This window comes from Alexandromys fortis, unplaced genomic scaffold (assembly GCF_014885135.2).
Source record: "Alexandromys fortis isolate MF-2015 unplaced genomic scaffold, M_Fortis_MF-2015_v1.1 scaffold_216, whole genome shotgun sequence".
In the NCBI taxonomy this organism is placed as follows: domain Eukaryota; kingdom Metazoa; phylum Chordata; class Mammalia; order Rodentia; family Cricetidae; genus Alexandromys; species Alexandromys fortis.
Window position 1 is genome coordinate 1,019,385 of NW_026068089.1, and position 20,918 is coordinate 1,040,302.

Sequence of the window (20,918 nt, forward strand, 5' to 3'; positions counted from 1 at the left end):
AAAAAAAAAATCAAAAAAAAAAAAAAAAAAAAAAAGGCCTTCCAGTTGCTTTTCTTGCAACAGCCTTTGTGCAAGGAAAGCTTGACAGTTCCTCCCTGTCCTTATTTCCTTAGTTAAAATCCTTGATTTCTGCAGCCATTTTTCCCAAGTAATAGAAAATAAACATCTTCTAAGAGCTCACGTCTCACCTTGAGGATGTACTCAGAGGCATGACACTTGCTAGCCCTGTCACAGCTCTGGGTTCCATTGCTGGACCACCCAAATATATTTGTGTGTGTGTGTGTGTGTGTGTATTCCTTCCTTGTTTCCTGGGCCTCTTTATATAATTTAAATTGTTCCCTATGTTTCCTTCTTTCTTTCTTTCTTTCTTTATTGTTGTGTTGTTGTTGTTTTAAAGATGATCAGACTGGCCTTTAACTATCACTATGTAGTCCAGGCTGATCTTGAACCCTTGGCAATATGCCTGCCTCAACCTCTCAAATACCAAGTTTTAGCCACCATGCCAGACTTTTTAGTTTTTGATAGGGTTCCTCTTGTGTGTTTCCGACTGTCCTGAAACTCACTCTGTAGACCAGGCTGGCTTTGAACTCACAGATATCTGACTGCCTCTATCTCCAGGAGTGCTGGCATTAAAGGTGTGCACCACCATCGCCCAGCAATGCCAGACTTACTATTTTTCTTAATTATTGGAATTTATTCTGTCAGGGTTTTGTTTGAATTGTGGTCAAATAATGCACATGAGCCAGGTATGATGATGCTCGCCTATAATTTCAGTGATTGAGAGACTGTGTCAACACCAAATGAAGCTGAGTAGCGGTGGCCTTTAATCCCACTACTTGTAAGGCAGAGGCAGGCGGATCTCTGTGAATTCAAAGCCAGCCTGATCTACAGAGAGAGTTCTAGAATATTCAGGACTGTTATACAAAGAAACTCTGTCTTGAAAAAACAAAAAACAAACTCAACACCAGATGAATAACTAGCTCTCACACCTGTCACATGACTGGAGACTCTGGATTCAGTTTCTTGCGGTAGCAGTGGCTAAATGATTCCCCTGACAGTGCCCTCTGTCTTGCAGGCATCGAGTTAATCGCTGCATTCTATGGCTGCCTGTACGCGGGGTGTGTACCTGAGACTGTGCGTCCCCCCCATGCTCAGAACCTCACTGCCACATTGCCCACGGTGCGCATGATCGTTGACGTAAGTTCCTTCTGTTTCTGTGTCTGCCCCACTTCATAGAGTCACATTCAGACAGCTAAGAACCCCGGTAACTTCCTGCTATGTAGTGCCAAGTTGTCACATTTTTCTCCTAAGGAGTCTCCCAGCTTGCTGTGGTGTGGTGTGGTGTGGTGTGGTGTGGTGTGGTGTGGTGTGGTGTGGTGTGGTGTGGTGTGGTATGGTGTGTCTGTGGTCCCAGCACTCAGGAGGTAGATGTACAAATGAGAGTTGTAGGCTAACCTGGGCTTTGTAGAGAGTCTATGTCCAAAACAAAGAAATAAACAGGCAAACAAAACCAGACTAACAGCTGTTCCCTTTTCTGGCCAGAGTGGCGATGATCGTTCAGTGAATGGGAGAGCCATGGTCGAGGGTTGGGATAGTGCCTGTCGGTAGAGTAGAGCAGGACTGAGTGATTTCCCATAAAGCTCGCCCTCCTCCCTTCTCAAAACAAGGAATGATCTGGCTGACTTGTTTTTACTGCACAAGAACCAGTGTAATTTTGCATGTCAAGTCCTCCCAGTCAGGTTACTTTGGGTTGATTTTGTATATTTAGCCTTAAAAGGTATGTCCGGGGAAGGGCTCCCTGGGCTCCACCCCAGCTGAGAAGTTGATGGCTGCCAGAGGAATGGAAGTTGCTTTTCTTTAGGAGTGTGGCCACTGATAGGTTCCCGTGTCTCAGTGGTTGATCCATGCTGTGTGCAGAAGGGCAGCGCTAGCTGGACTCGGTAGCTTAGAAGGAAGTTAATCAGCTGGGCAGTGGTGGCTGTGCACGCCTTTAATCCCAGCACTCCCGAGGCAGAGGAAGGTGGGTCTCTGTGAGATCGAGACCAGCTACAAGAGCTAATTGCATGACAGGCTTCAAAGCTGTAGAGAAACCCTGTCTTGGGGGGGGGGGTAATTAATTAATGAGAAATTATAGAAAGGGCATGAAACTGGGAGGGAGATTAGATACAGGGACTTGGAGGAGATGGTGAGGTGAACATAATCAAGACAGTGCATTTGCATATGGAGTTTCAAGAAAAAAATAAAAAGATGGAACTTTTATTTATTTTTTTTAAATATTTATTTAGTATACAGTGTTAGTTTCCATGTCTGCCTACAGGACAGAATAGGGCACCAGATCTCATTATAGATGGCTGTGAGCAACCATGAAGATGGAATTTTTAAAAAGCTGTGCAAGGCCAGGATATGGCTCAGTGGTTGAGAGCTTGTTAAGCCTTAGCAACACCAGAACAAACAAAATGTCCTGAATTTTGTCCTAGGGTTGATAGAAAGTTTTACAATATATGAGAATTGAAATTGAATAAATCTCTATTGTGTCAAATTCTGAGACCTTTAACAGAAGGCAGCCTGGGCCAGCGCACTGACTGGCATTTGTTTCTCCAAGAGCTGCTGCTGTGTCAGTAACTTCAGCCACAGCATAGAGCCACGCTCATCACAGATGATTTCATTACATTTTAATTCAGCAAAAATGTCCTTGTTAGCTCGTACAGAGAGGCCTGGGGAAGCGCTGGGAGTTTCTTTCTGTTGACGCACTTTGTGGGTGAAAGTAGGTCATTTTGCTCTTCCTGCATAGCTGAACAGAGCCCGTTTGTGTGGGCACTTCAGTCTGGATCCATGGCCAGATTGGTGTGCACCATAGGTCTAGATTGCACACACCAGTTCTGGGTGTGCCCACTATCTCCTCCCATTCCCTAAGCACTACAGAGTCCACGTCTTGGTTTATTAGGTCTTTACGAAGATTAGGATTGCAGCGTCCTTCCTGAGAGTATGACCAGTGTAGGCAGCAGCCCATGTTAAAAATGCCGGGCGATGGTGGCGCACGCCTTTAATCCCAGCACTTCCAAAGCCACAGAGAAACCCTGTCTCGAAAAACAAAAAAAAAAAAAAAAAAAAAAAAATGCCTGGGAGAATTAAGCATGCCACATTTTCAGAAATAAAAACACAAGAGGAAAAGAATGAAACAACCCTGGCTGGTATGGTGAGCAAGCTACTTCTAGCAGCGGCCAGCGCTAAGCCTTCTGGTATTTACTGCTGTCCCTTTGTTTCTAGGTCAGCAAAGCAGCGTGTATTCTCACCACTCAGACTCTGATGAGGTTGCTGAAGTCTCGAGAGGCAGCAGCAGCTGTGGATGTGAAGACCTGGCCAACTATCATTGACACAGGTGAAAGGAGTTGTCCAGAGCTGCTACCATTCACTACCAGAGGTTTCCTAGAATCTCACACGTTTGCACAGCTTTGGTGTTGTGACACCTTCATTGTCTGCTCACAGAGCAAAGCCAGATACCCCATGTGTACTAGCAACATGGTGGACACAGTAAAGCCATGTCCAAGAACCAGCCCATCATATGCTAAATGCTCTCCAAACAAAGTATCTTGCTGGATGTGATTGCTGTATCTATAATCTCAGGACTCTAGAGACTGAGGCAGGAGGATTATTAATTCAAGCCCAGGCCTTGCCACAGCATAAGACCCTGTCTCGGGGTGGGTAGGGGGAAGCAAATGGTGTTTCGGCATTGCATTGGCACCCTCCGAAGGTATCTGTATCTGGTTATATTTTCTCGCCAGATACATGAGACGGGATGGAGAGGTAGTTCAGTTGGTAGCTGTGGAAGAGTGAGGAGCTCCCTTTGATCTCCAGGAACCACATAAACAGCTGGGCACAGAGGTCTGGAGACAGGACCCTAGAGCTTGCTGGCCAGTCTAGCCCAAGTGGGAAGCCCCAGGTCCTAGTGAGAGAGAGAGAGAGACCCTGTCTCAGAAAAACAAGGGGGATGACTCCTGAGAAATGACACCCAAGGTTGACCTCTGGCCTCCAGTGGCACATAGACACACACACACACACACACACACACACACACACACTATTAAGACAGTCTGACCCTTGACTTGTAGATGTGTTGTAATTTAAACAAGGGACTAGAAGTTAGAAGACCTGGGCTCTATCTTGAGCTTCATAAATTGCTATGTAACCCCATTCTAAAATACTGTTGCTGTACCCCAAAATATCAAATTATCCAATATGTTATGATATGAAAACCAGAATGTGCCGGGCGATGGTGGCGCACGCCTTTAATCCCAGCACTGGGGAGGCAGAGGCAGGCGGATCTCTGTGAGTTCAAGGCCAGCCTGGTCTACAAGAACTAGTTCCAGGACAACCAGGACTATTACACACAGAGACTTTATTTAGTTGGGCAGTGGTGGCAGATGCCTTTAATCCAAGCACTTGGGAGGCGGAGGCAGGAGGATTTCTGTGAGTTTGAGGCCAGCAAGTGAGTTCCAGGACAGCCAGGGCTGTTATACAGAGAAACTCTGTCTTGAAAAATGGGGAAAAAAAGATTGTACATGGATTTTAGTGATACCCAATCAGATTCAGATATGGGAATAGCTGGAGGACTGGTGGAACAGGAAGAGTGGGGATTCTACACTTAGACAGGGCTTAAATACTGCTGCTGCTCTTGAGAGTCCTCTCCAGGTTGGACAATAATATAAAGTGAGGCACGTAGAGCTTGTTATAATGTCCAGCTGTAGTGTGGGGCCATAGTGGTAACACATAACCAGAGATAGCCACCCAGTGACATGGAGATTTAAAATTCACGATGGTTTCTTAATCCAGAAACCAAAGGACCACCAAGGGGCATAGTTGAGCTAGGAACATCTTGATATTCTTGGTTTTGACTTGAAAATCTGGGATAAGGACAAGCTATCCTACCATATCTAGTTTTCTGGAGTCCCGGAAGTGAGCCCTGCTCTGGGCTCTGTGCATGTCAGGCAATTGTAGGTGTTTTAAATGAGTGGAAGAAAAGAATTCCAAGTTCTAGAGGAGGGAGCTGTCTGACTTCTTAAGTAGCTGTGGTAAAATGTTATGCAGAAACAGCGTAAGGAATGAAAGGGTGGTTCTGCTCACAGCTCAAGGTACGGTGTGTCTTGGTGGGGAGTCCAGGCAGCAGGGGCTTGGGAGGAAGAGAGCAACGAATGATCGCCTATGCCTAGCCTTTTCCTTTTTATGTGGTTCAGGAACCAAACTCACATACGGTGTCATTCTCCAATAGGCACCATATCTGAGCTCAGTTACCCTAATCAAGATTATCCTATGCACAGCAGTGGTGGCCACACACACCTTTAATCCCAGCACTTGGGATGCAGAGACTGGCAGAACTCTGCGAGTTCGAGGCCAAGGCTAACCTGATACAAATAATGCCCCCATGTGTGTGCCTAGAGGCTGTCTCCAGGTGATTCCAGCTCCTGTCAGGTTAAGAGTCAACACTGTCACACCGTGCATGACTAATGTGACACACTAATTAATCTGTGATACGCTTTAATGGGAAAAATCATAAGAATAATTAATGCATCTTGAGTATATACACAATTGTTATTTTAAAAGTGCTTCATGTGGGAGTTAGATGGCTCAGAGGTTAGAGTACTGGCTGCTCTTGCAGAGGTCCCAGGTTCAGTTCCCAGCTGACATGGCAGTTCACAGCCACCTGTTCCGGTGGGATCCTTGTCTCTTCCGACTTCTTCAAGAGTCTCCTGCATGCATATGTTACTCCTACATACACTTAGGGTCACACACATACACATAAAATAAATAAACATAAAATTTTAAGGCTGCAGAGATGGCTCAGTGGTTAAAAGCACTGACTGCTCTTCCTGAGTTCAATTCCCAGCAACCACTTGGTAGCTCACAACTGTCTGTAATGAGGTCTAGTGCCCTCTTCTGGCCTGCAGAAGTACATGCAGGCAGAACACTGTATACATAAACAAATCTTTTAAAAAAAATTTTACGTGGTTGATGTGAGTTAAATTTCCAGTAACCATTGAAGGTAGATATTTGGAGATCTGTTTTAAAGAAAAGGAAAAAGAGATGTCAGGTAAGCCCAGGGACACAGAGCTGGTGACATAGTTGACCTCTGGGATGGAACACCAGCACTCTGCCTTTTCCAAGATGTTACCATTGGGACATCTGCAAATGAATTTGATGGCTGTGGCATTGCAGGTAACCTTTACCTAATGGCATCATGGCTCCTGCTTGCATTTGAGGGTGACAATAGTGAGCTGCTGGGTTAGACTCAAGAGGTTGAGACCTTCACACGTCTTAGAAGCAGTGAAAGAGCAATGGTTTCTGTGTTCAGGCATGTCTGCTGTACATCAGCTTTCTTCTTTGCATTGCAGATGACTTACCCAGAAAACGGTTACCTCAGCTGTATAAACCACCCACTCCTGAGATGTTGGCATATCTTGATTTTAGTGTCTCCACAACTGGCATGCTTACAGGAGTAAAGGTAAAGCGGTCTCACTCTGCTGGTGAGATGCCAGGCCACAGTGGGCTGACCTCTCTGCTGTGGAGGCCAGCCGGCTGCACCAGAGGCCAGTGGGTGGAGGGTCAAGTGTCACGGCTATATTTACATCTGAGCACTGGCTCTTCCGGAGAAAGTTATCTCAAAGGATTTGCACTGTGAAGTGTTGTGGCGGAGTACACGTGCTACAGATAGTAAGAGCTCTAGGTAAAGTCTATGTGCAGCCATCAGTTCAGGTCCCGTGAGGCTGTGTCAGCTGCAGAGTAGAAACCCATCTTCTTAGTTTGTACTTAAGCTAGGCTATGAAGCAGTGGAATCCATACGTCACATGGAGAGTTTGGGGGCTAAAGCTGGTCAGGGCAGTTCCTGTGCCTGTGGGGTGCCAGCTGCATCCCGTGTGTGTCCCTTGCTTTGCAGATGTCCCACTCTGCTGTCAATGCTCTCTGTAGAGCCATCAAACTCCAGTGTGAGCTGTACTCCTCTCGGCAGATCGCCATCTGTCTTGACCCGTACTGTGGACTTGGCTTTGCACTCTGGTGTCTCTGCAGGTAGGATGGAGAAGCCTGCCTGTGGGTTTGGGGCTGTGGCCATCTCCTCCTCCCTTTCCCTTTCTTGGGTTAGTTAACTTTAGTAAAATGCTGCTGTTTCCGAAATATGAGCACCTTTTGTATTTCTGGTATTTGTTTAGTTTTGTGTGATTGCTTGTTTATTCTCCCTACCTATTTTTCTGCCTCCCGGAACTGGCACTGTTCTGTCGCCTGTTTTCTGTCCCATACTGTAATCCTAGTTGTAGAAGCCATGCCAGATAGAAGGATGATTTCCAGGTGACGTCTGACATTTGACAGCAGGACGCGCCCTAGGCTGGGCAGGAGGGCATGGTGGGATGCAGTGACATCATGTGGCTGGAACGCAGCAGTTTGCCTTGACCAGATTACTTCCTGAGGACTGGCAAGTCTCTGCTCTTTTCACTGCCTGCCAGAAAACCTTATCTCAGGCCTGAATTTTCACTTCCTGTAGAGATGCCAAGAATGTTTCCAAGTGCCTGTCTCTCCTGTAGCATCTTCCTTCTGTTCCTTCTGTGTCCCTGTCTTCATTGGGGTATGGCTGTCCACGGGGCCAAAGTAGAATGTGGGTGTCATCTTCAACTTCCTCTGCCAGTTACATGTAATGTGCATTGATTCAGTTGTTCCTATTACTCATCTATGCCTTAAAGTCACTTTTGGGTCTTGGAACATTTCAACAAGACCAAGAATGTCTACCTGTATTCCTAAAAGGCCTTAGGCAGGAGAATCATAAGGCAAGCATGGTTTATAACAAGACCACACCTCTAAAAGGAAAAGAAATGGTTGGGGAGGATGATGGCTCCATGGCTAAAAGCCCTTGCTACTCTTGTAAAAGACTCTGTGGCTTCAGTTCTCAGAGAGCTGCGCCACTTCTGACTCCCACAGCACACACATGATACACTTATGTACATTCAAACAAAGTACTCATGCACATAAAATAAAAATAGCCAGGTAGTGGTGGCACACACCTTTAATCCTGGCACTCAGGAGGCAGATGCAGGTGGATCTCTGTGAGTTTGAGAGTAGCCTAGTCTACAAGAGCTAGTTCCAGGACAGCCAGGGCTACCCAGAGAAACTGTCCTGAAAAACTAAAATAAATAAATACAGGTCTCCTTTAAAAAGGAAAAGAAACAAAACAACAACAGAACGAGGTGTGATGGCTTGATCCTGTGAGTCTAGCAGGAGACTAAAATGGAAGGTTGACCGTGAGATCAAGGTCTCCTCTTGTGGGCTAGAGGGATTATTGTATTTTTATACCCTGGCAAATTACCCATTGTACATGGAAGAAAAAGCTGATGAGGTCTTCTAGACTGGATTGATCCAGACCCCAATTCTGGTGTTGCTGGGCTCTTGGTGATACTGAGTTTAGAGGTTAGAGGTCGTGGCTGTAGATCTTCTCGCCGACTCCACATTCCTTTCGTTTTCTCTTGCTGCACTCTTGGGATTGATCTGTTGCCATCCCTTGCCCAGACTCCGCAGCCCGTCTAACCGTCTCCCAGTCTTCAGTGGCTCCAGCTCCAAAACCTATGCCATGGTGGTTTTATAGCAGCTTAGAGCTGCACTTGGTGTGAGACCTTTCTCAACTGCTTCAGCCTTCCTGGCCTCATCCTGTGTGTCTGTTCCAGGAATGTTACGCACACCCTACACGCTTGTCCTCTGCATTCCCACTTGTAGACACTCATCTGGAGTGCTCCCCACTTTCTCAGTTTGAGTGATTGTCTTTATCCTGTGCTCTTGGATCGTCCTACCGTAGCCTGCTTTGTTTTTGTGGTCACATGTCTTGTAAGTCGTGCAGAAGCAGGATGAATGGTCAGCCTTGTCCCTAACGTGGCCCTCTGCTGCCTCTGCCCTGCTGGTGCAGAGAGTAAGCGCAAGTCAGCTCTCCACTTATTCTTTGCAGTGTCTACTCCGGGCACCAGTCCGTCTTGATTCCTCCTCTGGAGCTGGAGAACAACCTTTTCCTCTGGCTCGCCACCGTCAACCAGTACAAGATAAGGGACACTTTCTGCTCCTACTCCGTGATGGAGCTCTGCACTAAAGGGCTGGGGAACCAAGTGGAGGTGCTAAAGGTGAGAAGCAGCCCCAGCAAGTGATGTCCTAAGAGGCTTGATGAAGGCCAGGGCTTGATAATGCTGGCGCAGAGGGAGGTAGACAGACAAGCTTGTCTGCCCTTTGTCTTCTTTCTAGCCAGATGACTGGGAAGCTATTTTGTAAAGATCAGAGAGTTTAACTTTACTTTTCCTTAATTTAATGCATTCTTTCAAAGCCTAATTTTATTCTTTGTGGAGGGGTGGGGATTGATTTATATAATAGTATGGGAAACTTACCTCCAATAGTGTTTTTTTTTTTCTTCCTAGTAAAATGAAAACCTCAGAATACTGAGGTTGGGTACTTCCTAAAGAAAAGGGCTTATGTGTATTTCCAGTGACCATGTGTGAGGAAGTCAAGTACTAAATTCTCTTTAACAGAGAAACAGGACCCCAAGAACTAAAACAAGAGGTAGAAAGTTAGTGTCCAAGGTCCTAATAAATGAGGAGAAACGTGAGGGAAAATGGGCAGGACCAGAAACACACTACCACAGAAAGAAAAACTTGAGTTTGGGGTTTTGGCAATGACTAGTGCTTTTCTACCCAACCCCGGCCCTATCACAGCAGGCACAGAGCACATCAGATGTCCCTGGGGGTAATTGACTGTGGAAGGTGTTTTAGCATTTCCTTTCTGAAGCTGCCTTTCTCCATTTCTGGGCTAAGAAAGAAGCTCTTGGCTTTTCCTGAGCAAAAAGGAATCTTCTTAACCATGTTTCTTCCAGACCAGAGGGATCAACCTCTCCTGCATCAGGACCTGTGTGGTGGTCGCAGAGGAGCGACCACGCATCACCCTGCAGCAGTCCTTCTCCAAACTCTTTAAAGACATCGGTCTGTCCCCTCGAGCTGTCAGCACCACGTTCGGCTCCAGAGTCAACGTAGCAATATGTTTACAGGTGACTCCATGAGCTCTTTCTTGCTGTTAGTGAAGCAGGCCAGCAGGCTTCAGAGTGATGCTTTCTCCTGGAGTGAAGAGCTCCAGGACTTCTCCAAGTCCTGCCTGCATTTTAGTAATTAAGATACAGTATACATACAGAATGCAGCCTCTTTTCTTTTTCCCGAGACAGGGTTTCTCTGTGTAGCCCTGGCTGTCCTGGAACTCTCTGTGTAGGCCAGGCCAGCCTTGAACTCAGCGATCCAGTTCCATGTGTCTCTGCTTCTTGAGTGCAGATTAAAGGTGTATGCCACCAAGCCCAGCTAATACATAGCAGCCTTCTTTTTTTCCTGTCTCCTAATGTTTTGCCTTTTAAAAATCAACCTGCATCTATTTTTTTGCCCTGTTGTTCTTGGTGGGTCTAGAGCAGTTTGATTTCATGCTGCTTGGAGGCTCCTGAGGTCAGTGAGTGCAAGGACAAGAGAGAAAGAAGGCGGCCAAGACTTGGAGCGCTCCTGTGACCATGGTCAAGTGCCTTGCAGGAAGTGTCACGATACTTTCCTGTGGAATCTCATTGTGTCCCTTGCTCCCATCTGTTTTGGCATGGTAGCTTATCTCGTCCCTACTCTGAGCCCTGCACCTGCGCAGGAAAGCCCCCTGCATTTGCTATTGTTCCATTGCTTCAGAGACATCTAAGGATGCCAGGGCCAAGATTCCCCATCTTCTGGCTTTGCCAGAGTGAAGGTTTCAGGGGCCTCCGTGCTTCTGTGAGATGTGGTACAGAGGCCACTCACTTAGCCTTAAATAAACATGAGCTGGTTTGTTCTTCTTTAGGGAACCTCGGGGCCTGAACCGACGACTGTGTATGTAGACCTGAAGTCGCTGAGACATGACAGGTATGGTGAGCAAAGGGCTCGGCCTCAGGGTCAGCACCCCGTCCTCTTAGTGTCTGGATTTCCAGGGCTGGTGGAGGAAGGGAAAGGATTCATGTCTATTATTAATAAATGGCAGACTTTTTCTTATAAAATGAAAGCTTCATTGGCATTTGGTGGGTTTTTGTTTTCATTTTTATTTTGTTTGTTTCCATTCAAAGGGGTGGGATAGGGTTTGAAATGCCAGTTTGTTAGGTAGCCTAAGATGGCCTCAGATTTACAGTCATCTTCCTGCCTCTCATTCTGCTAGATTTTTACAGACGTGTGGACCAGCATGGCTTGTTGCTTTGTTCTGTAATTAAAATGTAATCTTCGTTCCTAGCTATATAAAAATACTTTTGTGGAACTGGGCATGGTGGTACATGCCTTTAATCAGAGGCAGGTGATCTCTGAGAGTTTCATGACAGCCTGGTCTACAGAGTGAGTTCCAGGACAGCCAGAGCTATATAGAAAGTCTGTCTACATTTAAAAAAAAAAAAGTGTCTTTGCTCTGCAGTTTAAAGATAAAAATGAGAGCGATGATAAATGCAGCAGGACAGGGTCTCTGAAACAGCACCGCGTCTGACTCCAGGGTTGTAAAGCCAGCTCCTCCCCAGCTCAGAAGATTTTAACTCTGTCTCACAGTGCACACTGCTAAGATACTGAGTCCACTGCACGCCAGGCTGGTGGCTGGTCCCTAGTGTACCCAGGTATACAGTAGGCTGCACCATGGTGATTAGGCGTGTGTGTCTATATGTCCGTGTGTCTGTATGTCTGTACAGGCCAGAAGACAACCCCAGGTCTTGTTACTCATTTACTCAAGGAACATGCACCTTGTTTTGTGAGACAAGGCTCTCTCTCTCTGAGACCTGTGGCTTAACAATCCTGCTAAGCCGGCTAGCCCCACCAGCACACTTGGCTTCTTACATGATGCTGAGGCTGATACTCATGTCCTCATGCTTATGCAGCATTCTTGCACTGGAGAGATTTGCCCCTCTTCTCCAAAGACTTCACCATGCCTGAAACACTTGTGGTTGTCACAATGGGAGCTGTTACTGAAATGTAGCAAATAGGGCCAGGATGTTGTTAACACCCTCACCAAAATCTGTCTGAAGTATAGCATCAAGAATGCAGAGTGAGTCGGGTGGTGGTGGCGCACACCTTTAATTCTAAAACTCGGGAGGCAGAGGCAGGTGGATCTCAGTGAGTTCAAGGCCAGCCTGGTCTACAGAGCTAGTTCCAGGCAGGACTGTTACACAGAGAAGCCCTGTCTCAAAAAAACAAAAAACAAAAACAAAACAACAACAACACCAAAAAAAAAAAAAAAAAACCACCAACAAAAAAGTGCAGAGTGTAAGCAAGCCCTGCTCTGCTGGGAACAGATGGTACCACTTAGAGGCCTTGTGGAGGCAACCATAGTGGTGAACCCAGTTTTAGAAAGACTGCATACATTAACTGCTGTTTCTCTGCAGGGTCCGACTTGTGGAACGGGGTGCCCCCCAGAGCCTCCTGCTCTCTGAGTCTGGAAAGGTACTCTATTCTGCCAGCTGCTGGGGAGTGGGGTAGGCTGAAGCTTGAGGGAGAGCCTAAGGTTAATTCCACAGTCTCATCTAAGTGGATGGCTTCATTCAGTGTACATGGTCATGAAGACAGATGTGCACTCATCTCCATATTGTTTAAACCCCATGGCCTGCCATTCTTACGATAAACCAGCGAAATGTGTTCATTGTGTTCAAGTGCATAGATAAGCAGCACCTAAAAAAAGTCAGTTCTATATAAACATCAAAGTTGAAAGGCAAGTCAGGAGGTGCCGACTGTGGGGGAGCAGAGCAGCTGTGCCTGTGCAGGGAACATCCTTCATCACTTCATCCCCATCCTCTCCGTCCTCACCACTTCATCCCCATCCTCAGCATCTCCCCCACCCACATTGTCCCTCTGCCCTGCACTGTCCAGACAGAGAACAGGATTGTGATAACCTCTCAAGCTTCCTCCTAGGAATTGTGAGGCACAGATAGAAGAGAAAGTCAAAGGAGATCTTACTTAATCTATCCAGCAGATGTCACCCCAGAGGAAGCCGACTTTAGTTTTTCTGCTGTGTGAACTGCTCGTGTGGACTGTGCCATTAACTGCCCCATGTCTGCAGTTGGGTGCACAGTCTTCAGGATGTCATGTCATGAGGGCAGGCTGAGGCTCAGGGAACTGTCCTTTCATTCCCTTCCTCCCGGCTTTAGATATTTATGCCCTGGTAGCCAGTCTCAGACTTTAGAGACCCAACCTAACAATTTCAACAAGGTGAGACAGGTGACCAGAATGGCTGGCCAGCCCACCTGTCTTTTTGCCCAGCTAGGTCCTTGTACATACTAAGCAAGCAGCTCACTGCTGAGCCACAGTCCTGACCCCAGATAAACGTTCTGGAAAGCCTGAGCTGTTTGCTCATCAGCACTTAGTTTCTTTTCCTTCCTGAAGATAGAAGTGTGACATCTCTTGAGATGTGAGGGCATGGGGTCCTTCTCTGTATTCTCGCTTCTGCAGCTCTCCAGCCTGTAGCCCCCATTGACTATGGTGTGGTCTCCAATTGGGCTCCCCTGCTGTTTTAACTTTGGAGAGGATTTACCCAGAAGGGTACCAGTCTCACTGTTGTGACCCTGGGCAGAAGTTTTTCATCCTCTGAAGAGATGGCAGTCTGCGTCTGCTTAAGTTGGAGAGTGGAACTTATTGGTCCTTAGGTCTCAACCAAAATGAGGAATATTGACCAGGGACAAACAGAAAAGCACATCAGGGCACCTTGAGTAATAGCAGCTCCTGCCATTTTAGTCCCAGAGGTAAAGGCTCAGGTCCTAGAGGTCATTGGTTATTTTGCGGGGCTGGGGGTTGAAGCCAGTCCTCAGGCATGCTAGATAGGCTTTTGACAGTAAGTGAAGGCACAGTCAGATCTGAGAGCTTTGACTGAACTGAGCATTTGTCTTTCTCCTTTGATTCTTAGATCTTACCTGGAGTAAAAGTTGTTATTGTTAATCCTGAGACCAAAGGACCTGTGGGAGACTCTCACCTGGGGGAGGTAGGTGTGAATCTCGTGTTCACTCTGAAGTCAGGCCTCTCACCTGTGGAAGGGAGGTGTGAATCTCATGTTAACTCTGAAGTCAGGCCTCTCACCTGGGGGAGGGAGGTGTGAATCTCATGTTCACTCTCATATCGGTAGCCAAGATTTTAAAGATTTTAGGAACCACACACTACAAGCAAACAGAACTAGACTGAATGAACTCTACTCCCTCCATTGGGAATATCTATTTTTTCTGGAAGGAGCAAAAGGAAGAGGCTGATGATCAAGACTGGGTAGCAATAGTCTCAGGTTTATTCACTACCATCCCCTTAGCTAAAAGCAAACCAGCCAAATGCTACCTGTTCCCACCTGTGAAGGGTTGGAACCAACAGGAGCCATGTGTATACATTTTTTTTTATAATTTATTTATTATGTATACAATGTTTTGTCTGAAGACCAGAAGAGGGCACCAGATCTGTTACAGATGGTTGTGAGCCACCATGTGGTTGCTGGGAATTGAACTCAGGATCTCTGGAAGAGCAGTCAGTACTCTTAACCTCTGAGCCATCTCTCCAGCCCTGTATACATTTTTTTGTTGTTGTTGTTTTGTTTTTTTGAGACAGGGTTTCTCTGTAGCTTTAGAGCCAGTCCTGCAATTAGCTCTTATAGACCAGGCTGGCCTTGAACTCAAAGAGATCCACCTGCCTCAGCCTCCCAAGTGCTGGGATTAAAGGCGGCGTGCGCCGCCACCACCACCGCCCAGCAATGAGTTTACATTTTTAAATTCACATAAATGTTAAGAGTCCACCGCCCGTTGTCGTACTTCTTCTAACAAAGCCACACCTCCTAATTCTTCTAATCCTTTTAAATGGTGCCACAGATGTCTGAGCCTATGGGGGACATTCTGACTCACACCAGCACAGCCAGAGACTAGCCTGTCAAAGCTGGGCAGGCTGCTTTCTTCCCTAGACTTGTTTGCTGAGCTTTAATAATGATGACATGCACCTCACAGAAGGAATAAATGCTGTCATATTTGAATGCATTATCCCTGTATCTGCAAAGATACAGTCTCTCAAGTTTTCAGGAAACCTAGTGGTAGCTGGTACTATCCTAAATGACAGCTGCTGGCCTGTTAACACTGTGAGCTCAAGTGCCCTGGCATCCCCAGAGCATGGTGCCATGGTTATACCACACGTGTAGTAGTTGTGCTTTGGTGTCTTTGTGGGACTCTGAGCTGGTGAGAATGAACCCAGGGGAGCAGTGCAGCCTGGTGGTTAAGAGTCCGGCCTCTGGTGCTAGCCACTAGTGTTGGGGCTCCTTTGTAGTCCTGCATCTTAGAGGAGTTTTTGTTGTTGTTTTGGGGAAGGGGAGCAGTCGTAAGACAGGGTTTCTCTGTGTAGCTTTGGAACCTGTCCTGGAACTCACTTTGTAGACCAGACTGGCTTCGAACTCACAGAGATCCACCTGCCTCTGCCTCTCGAATGCTGGGATTAAAGACATGTGCCACCACTGCTCATCTTGGGTTTTGTTTTTTGGTTTTTTGTTTTGTTTTGTTATTTCGATTACAGATGTTTTTAGACTTTTCTTTCTCCCTGTATGGTGAGAAAGATAACAATGTGACTGTCTCAGAGCTGATGGAGTCTGGCAGGAAGTGCATGCTGGCAGATATCAGCTACTTACTGTTGTGCTTGCATTGTTAATATGAAAATGAGATTTAAAAAGAAAATCTGAAGCCTGGAGAGATGGTTCAGAGGTTAAAAGCACTGACTGTTCTTCCAGAGGTCCTGAGTTCAATTCCCAGCAACCACATTGTGGCTCAAAACCATCTGTAAGGAGATCTACCCTTCAGCATACAGGCAGACAGAACACTGTATACATAATTAATAAATAAATCTTTAAAAAAAAAAAGCATGCTGGTTGCTGTTCCAGAGGACCCAGATTCAATTCCCAGCACCCACATGGCAGCTCACAACTGTCTTTAATTCTAGTTTAGGTCCAGGGGACCTGACACCCGTGGCAAAACACCAATGCTTATAAAATAAAAAATTAAAAAAATAAGTCCCACAAGAATTGAACTAATGTCATCATCTTTCCTCTTCTTGTAGATCTGGGTGAATAGCCCCCATACAGCTAGTGGCTACTATACCATCTACGATAGTGAGACTCTTCAAGCTGACCATTTCAACACCCGCCTGAGCTTCGGTGATGCTGCGCAGACCCTCTGGGCCCGGACAGGATACCTTGGGTTTGTCCGCAGGACAGAGCTCACAGCAGCCACTGGAGGTAACTTCCACCCCTGTTCTCTTCCCAACTTCCTTGTTTGCGTAACACTGGCCAGGTTGTTCCACCCACCTGTGGAGTATAGAGTCCCCCTCTGTGCCCTGAGCACATAATGGAGTCACATAGCCCTCTGAGGACTGTCAGGAAGAGAAGCCCTCTAGACTGTGGCAGGAGCGTCCTAGAACAGGGTACTGGAGCAGCTTGTAACTCCAGGCACAGCGGAACTCTCTCAGGGCTGACACCAGTGCTGAGCAAGCCTGGGATAACTAGCTCTTCTCGTCTCTTCTCCACTGGCATGCCATTGAGTCCTGGAGAAACAGAAACATCCTTTATCACTGAGAGCGAGTTGGTTCTTTTTTTTTTTAATGGTCTTACTAAATAGCATGGCTGGCCTCCAACTCACAGAGCTCCGCCTGCCTCTGCCTCTAGAGTGCTGGGATTAAAGGCGTGCATTACCCTGCTTGGCCTGGGAATTGTTTTGGAAGTGGATCAAACCTGCTTTTTGGCAACACTCATCCAGAGGAATCCCTAATGTCGTCCTCTGCCCAGTCATCCTGGCTCCTCCTCACTGGCACTGGGAGCCACTGCAGAATTCTCAACACTAGCTGTATTTGTACACTGAAAACACCATGAGCTGTAAGGCCTCAGCCAGACCACACCATTTCTCCTGATCTGAGCAGTGTGTATTGTTTCTTCGTAGTTCTTGGGGAGATGAAGGCTGTGGTCCCTGACCAGGTGACCGCAAGCGGCCACTCCACTCTAGTAAATGTCAACATGGTGTCCTCTGCCTCACGGAAATGATGTGCAATTTAGTGCTGTGTGTGGTGCATTCAGTGCTGTGGTACATTCAGTGCTGTGTGTGGTACATTCAGTGCTGTGGTGCATTCAGTGCTGTGGTGCATTCAGTGCTGTGTGTGGTGCATTCAGTGCTGTGGTGCATTCAGTGCTGTGGTGCATTCAGTGCTGTGTGTGGTGCATTCAGTGCTGTGGTGCATTCAGTGCTGTGTGTGGTGCATTCAGTGCTGTGGTGCATTCAGTGCTGTGGTGCATTCAGTGCTGTGTGTGGTGCATTCAGTGCTGTGGTGCATTCAGTGCTGTGGTGCATTCAGTGCTGTGTGTGGTGCATTCAGTGCTGTGGTGCATTCAGTGCTGTGGTGCATTCAGTGCTGTGTGTGGTGCATTCAGTGCTGTGGTGCATTCAGTGCTGTGGTGCATTCAGTGCTGTGTGTGGTGCATTCAGTGCTGTGGTGCATTCAGTGCTGTGGTGCATTCAGTGCTGTGTGTGGTGCATTCAGTGCTGTGGTGCATTCAGTGCTGTGGTGCATTCAGTGCTGTGTGTGGTGCATTCAGTGCTGTGGTGCATTCAGTGCTGTGGTGCATTCAGTGCTGTGTGTGGTGCATTCAGTGCTGTGGTGCATTCAGTGCTGTGGTGCATTCAGTGCTGTGTGTGGTGCATTCAGTGCTGTGGTGCATTCAGTGCTGTGGTGCATTCAGTGCTGTGTGTGGTACATTCAGTGCTGTGGTACATTCAGTGCTGTGGTACATTCAGTGCCAGCACGGAGGGCAGATCATTCCTCAACGGTTGCCATGTTTCTGCTGTTATTTCATCATCAGAAATCTACTCTCATCAGGAAAGTATTGCAAACGCTACCTTCCTTCTGTGTGCTTGCTGGGTTGGACCTGGCTGGTCTCCGTGCCCTGCAGTCTAGAAACTGTGGTGCATGACCACTGCCCCTTTGTCTCAGGCCCTCCACTTCCCCTCCTCTTCCCCTCCCCTCTCCCAGCCATATCTGGCTAATTCTTGTTCATTTGTCAAAACTCAACCATGGCGTCAACATTCTAGAAGCTCTCTTTAAATCCTTGATTAGATTAGGGCTAAAGGGTCTCCCCAGCTCCTCAGATTTCATGCCTACCCCTGCCTTTGTTGTTGTTGTTTGTTTGTTTTTCAAGACAGGGTTTCTCTATAGCTTTGGAGCCTGTCCTGAAACTCACTCTGTAAACCAGGCTGGACTCCAACTCACAGAGATCCACCTGTCTCTGCCTCCCAAGTCCTGGAATTAAAGGTGAACACCACCACCATCTGGCTATACCTCTGCCCTTCTTACCCTTAACTTGCTATAGGGATATTCCTGTTTGTATCTCCCCCAGTTAGGTCTTTTCAAAAAATATTTTTAGTTGCTAAGCTAATTATTGTATGTATATGTGCTCGAGCATGAGATGGGAGGGGTGAGAGAATATGTGTGTGACTGGAGGACAGTTTGCAGGGTTGGGTATTCCTTCCCCGTGTGTATCCTGTTGACAGGTACCTCCATCTGCTGAGCCGTCTCACCGGCCCCTATTTAGGTCTTCAAAGAAAGACCCATGTTTTGTCATTTGTGTCTCCCTAGCACTTAGCACAATTGCCATCCCATAATAGTAATAACAATGGCTATTTTTAGCACCTAACAATTACCACACACCATGTCAACTACCTTGCAAAATCATTTAATTTTTAAAAAATTTTTATACTAGTGAAATGGCTCCGCTGTTAGAGGATTTGCAGCTCTTCCAGAGGACCCAGGTTCAGTTCCCAGCACCCACATCAAGTGGTTTTCAACCACCTGTAATTCCACATCTTCTTCTGGACTCTTAGGGCACATACAAACACACAGAGACACTTATTCACACAATAGGAAACTAAAATCATGCTGGGTAGTGGTGGCACACGACTTTAATCCCAAGGGCGGCAGAGGCAGGTGGATCTCATGAGTTTGGGGCCAGCTGGATCTACAAAGCAAGTTCTAGGACAGCCGTGTCTGTTACATAGAGAAATCCTGTCTCAAAAACCAAAAAAACTTTAAAAAATTGTGTGTTCACGCATACTACCACACAGATGTGGAGGTCAGAGGCCAACTCTGTGGAGTCAGTTCTTTCCTTGCGTTGTGTGGACTCTTATGTGGAACATACTTACCAAGCCGACTCTCCATTCCAAACTAAACAATATATCCCTTTTTTTTTTAAAAAAAATTATTTATTTATTATGTATACATTATTCTGTCTGTGTATGCCTGCAGGCCAGAAGAGGGCACCAGACCCCATTACAGATGGTTGTGAGTCACCATGTGGTTGCTGGGAATTGAACTCAGGACCTTTGGAAGAGCAGGCAGTGCTCTTAACCACTGAGCCATCTCTCCAGCCCCAACAATATATCCCTTATAGCAGCTATTTAACCTCATCTCTGTCCACAGAGGCCCAGAATCATAGCCAGCTGACTGGCAACATCAACCCTGTGCTCTTAAGGCCGACACTTTATGGTATTTAGTGGGCGTCTGAAGCATGTTCTCTTCTTTCTTTCAGAGCGCCATGATGCCTTGTATGTTGTGGGTGCACTGGATGAGACACTGGAACTGAGAGGACTGCGGTACCACCCGATTGACATCGAGACCTCCGTGTCCCGAGTCCACAGGAGCATTGCTGAATGGTAATCCCACACCTTTTTCTCACTGTGACTTTAGTTAATCAGCCATTTAGTCCAGTTCTACCTAACCAGAGTAGGGAAACATGTGAACCACTTTCCATCGTGCTTCCACTGTGGCCACCAGAGCCTGTTCACCAGAACCCAAAAGAACATGGAGGGAAGCTGTGGGCTGAGTTTGTAAGGGTAGACTCTCATAGGTAGAAGAATTAGCAGGTCTTCTGCCTCCAGGAAGTCAGTATAATGTGGCAGGAAATAACTTTAGGCTCAAAAGACCCAGTTTAGAGACTCACCTTGAAATTGCTAGGTGGCCCAGAAGGTCAGGTATTTAGCACTAAGTCTGGTGACTTGAGTATAGTTTCCAGAACCCCTACTAGTTGTCCTCTGACCTCTACATGTGAGCTGTAGTAAACACATATGCTTCCTCTCTCAGGAATAATAATGATAAAAATGACTGATAATAAAGGCTCACCTTCCCATACTTCCTTGTTCTTCCCAATCACCAAAAGGCTCAAATCAGCCTGTGCTTTTTAAGCCATCAGTGGGAAGCAGGTGAAATCGCTGGGGTTGCCATCTCAGCTGGTTTTCTCATTGCAGGAACATACCTGCATTTCCCTCATCAGGGATTAGCCAACCTCATACTGGCAGAAAATTCATTAAAATTAACACTGAGTTTCACCTACTAGTGGTCATTCTGGGTTTTTGTTTATTTTTGTTTTTAACTTGGGTGTCTGTGTGAGTATATGCTACATGTACAAAGGTACCCATGAAGTCCAGAAAAGATGTTGGATAGCCTGCAGCTGGCCTCGCAGGTGATTATGAGTCACCCAAAATAGGCTCTGGAGTCAGAGCTCTCATCTTCTCAAGCAGCAGCTAGTATGCTTAGCCACTGAGCCATCTCTCCAGCACCTCATTTTTGGTTTTGTTTATTTGTTTTGAAACAGGGTCTCTCTCTATAGCCCTAGATATCCTGGAATTATCTTTGTTCTCTTTGTAGACCAGGCTAGCCTCAAAATTAGGTGATCCACCTGCCTTTGCCTCCCAAGTATATATTCTGAGTTACTCTTTTTTGGGGGGAGGGTGGTTTCGAGACAAGGTTTCTTTCTCTGTGTAGTCCTGGCTGTCCTGGAACTCGCTCTGTAGACCAGGCTAGCCTTGAACGCACAAAGATCCACCTGCCTCTGCCTCCCAAGTGCTGAAA

The 20,918-nt window shown here is 46.7% G+C and overlaps 1 protein-coding gene across 4 annotated transcripts in view; it reads left to right on the plus strand.

Annotated features, from left to right (window-relative positions):
- The window catches only part of Dip2b (disco interacting protein 2 homolog B), a 192,750-nt gene that overhangs the window by 166,064 nt on the left and 5,768 nt on the right, over window positions 1–20,918 (plus strand). For all 4 annotated transcript variants that reach the window (XR_007588789.1, XM_050122406.1, XM_050122407.1 and 1 more), the window contains 11 exons: window positions 1,076–1,197; window positions 3,268–3,379; window positions 6,387–6,496; window positions 6,929–7,059; window positions 8,975–9,143; window positions 9,884–10,054; window positions 10,867–10,928; window positions 12,416–12,473; window positions 13,927–14,001; window positions 16,089–16,266; window positions 19,600–19,723. Coding sequence is in view for 3 of the 4 variants with exons in the window: in XM_050122406.1 (XP_049978363.1) it covers window positions 1,076–1,197; window positions 3,268–3,379; window positions 6,387–6,496; window positions 6,929–7,059; window positions 8,975–9,143; window positions 9,884–10,054; window positions 10,867–10,928; window positions 12,416–12,473; window positions 13,927–14,001; window positions 16,089–16,266; window positions 19,600–19,723 (1,312 nt within the window). In the remaining variant the exon portion in view is untranslated. The remainder of the gene's footprint in view (window positions 1–1,075; window positions 1,198–3,267; window positions 3,380–6,386; window positions 6,497–6,928; window positions 7,060–8,974; window positions 9,144–9,883; window positions 10,055–10,866; window positions 10,929–12,415; window positions 12,474–13,926; window positions 14,002–16,088; window positions 16,267–19,599; window positions 19,724–20,918) is intronic.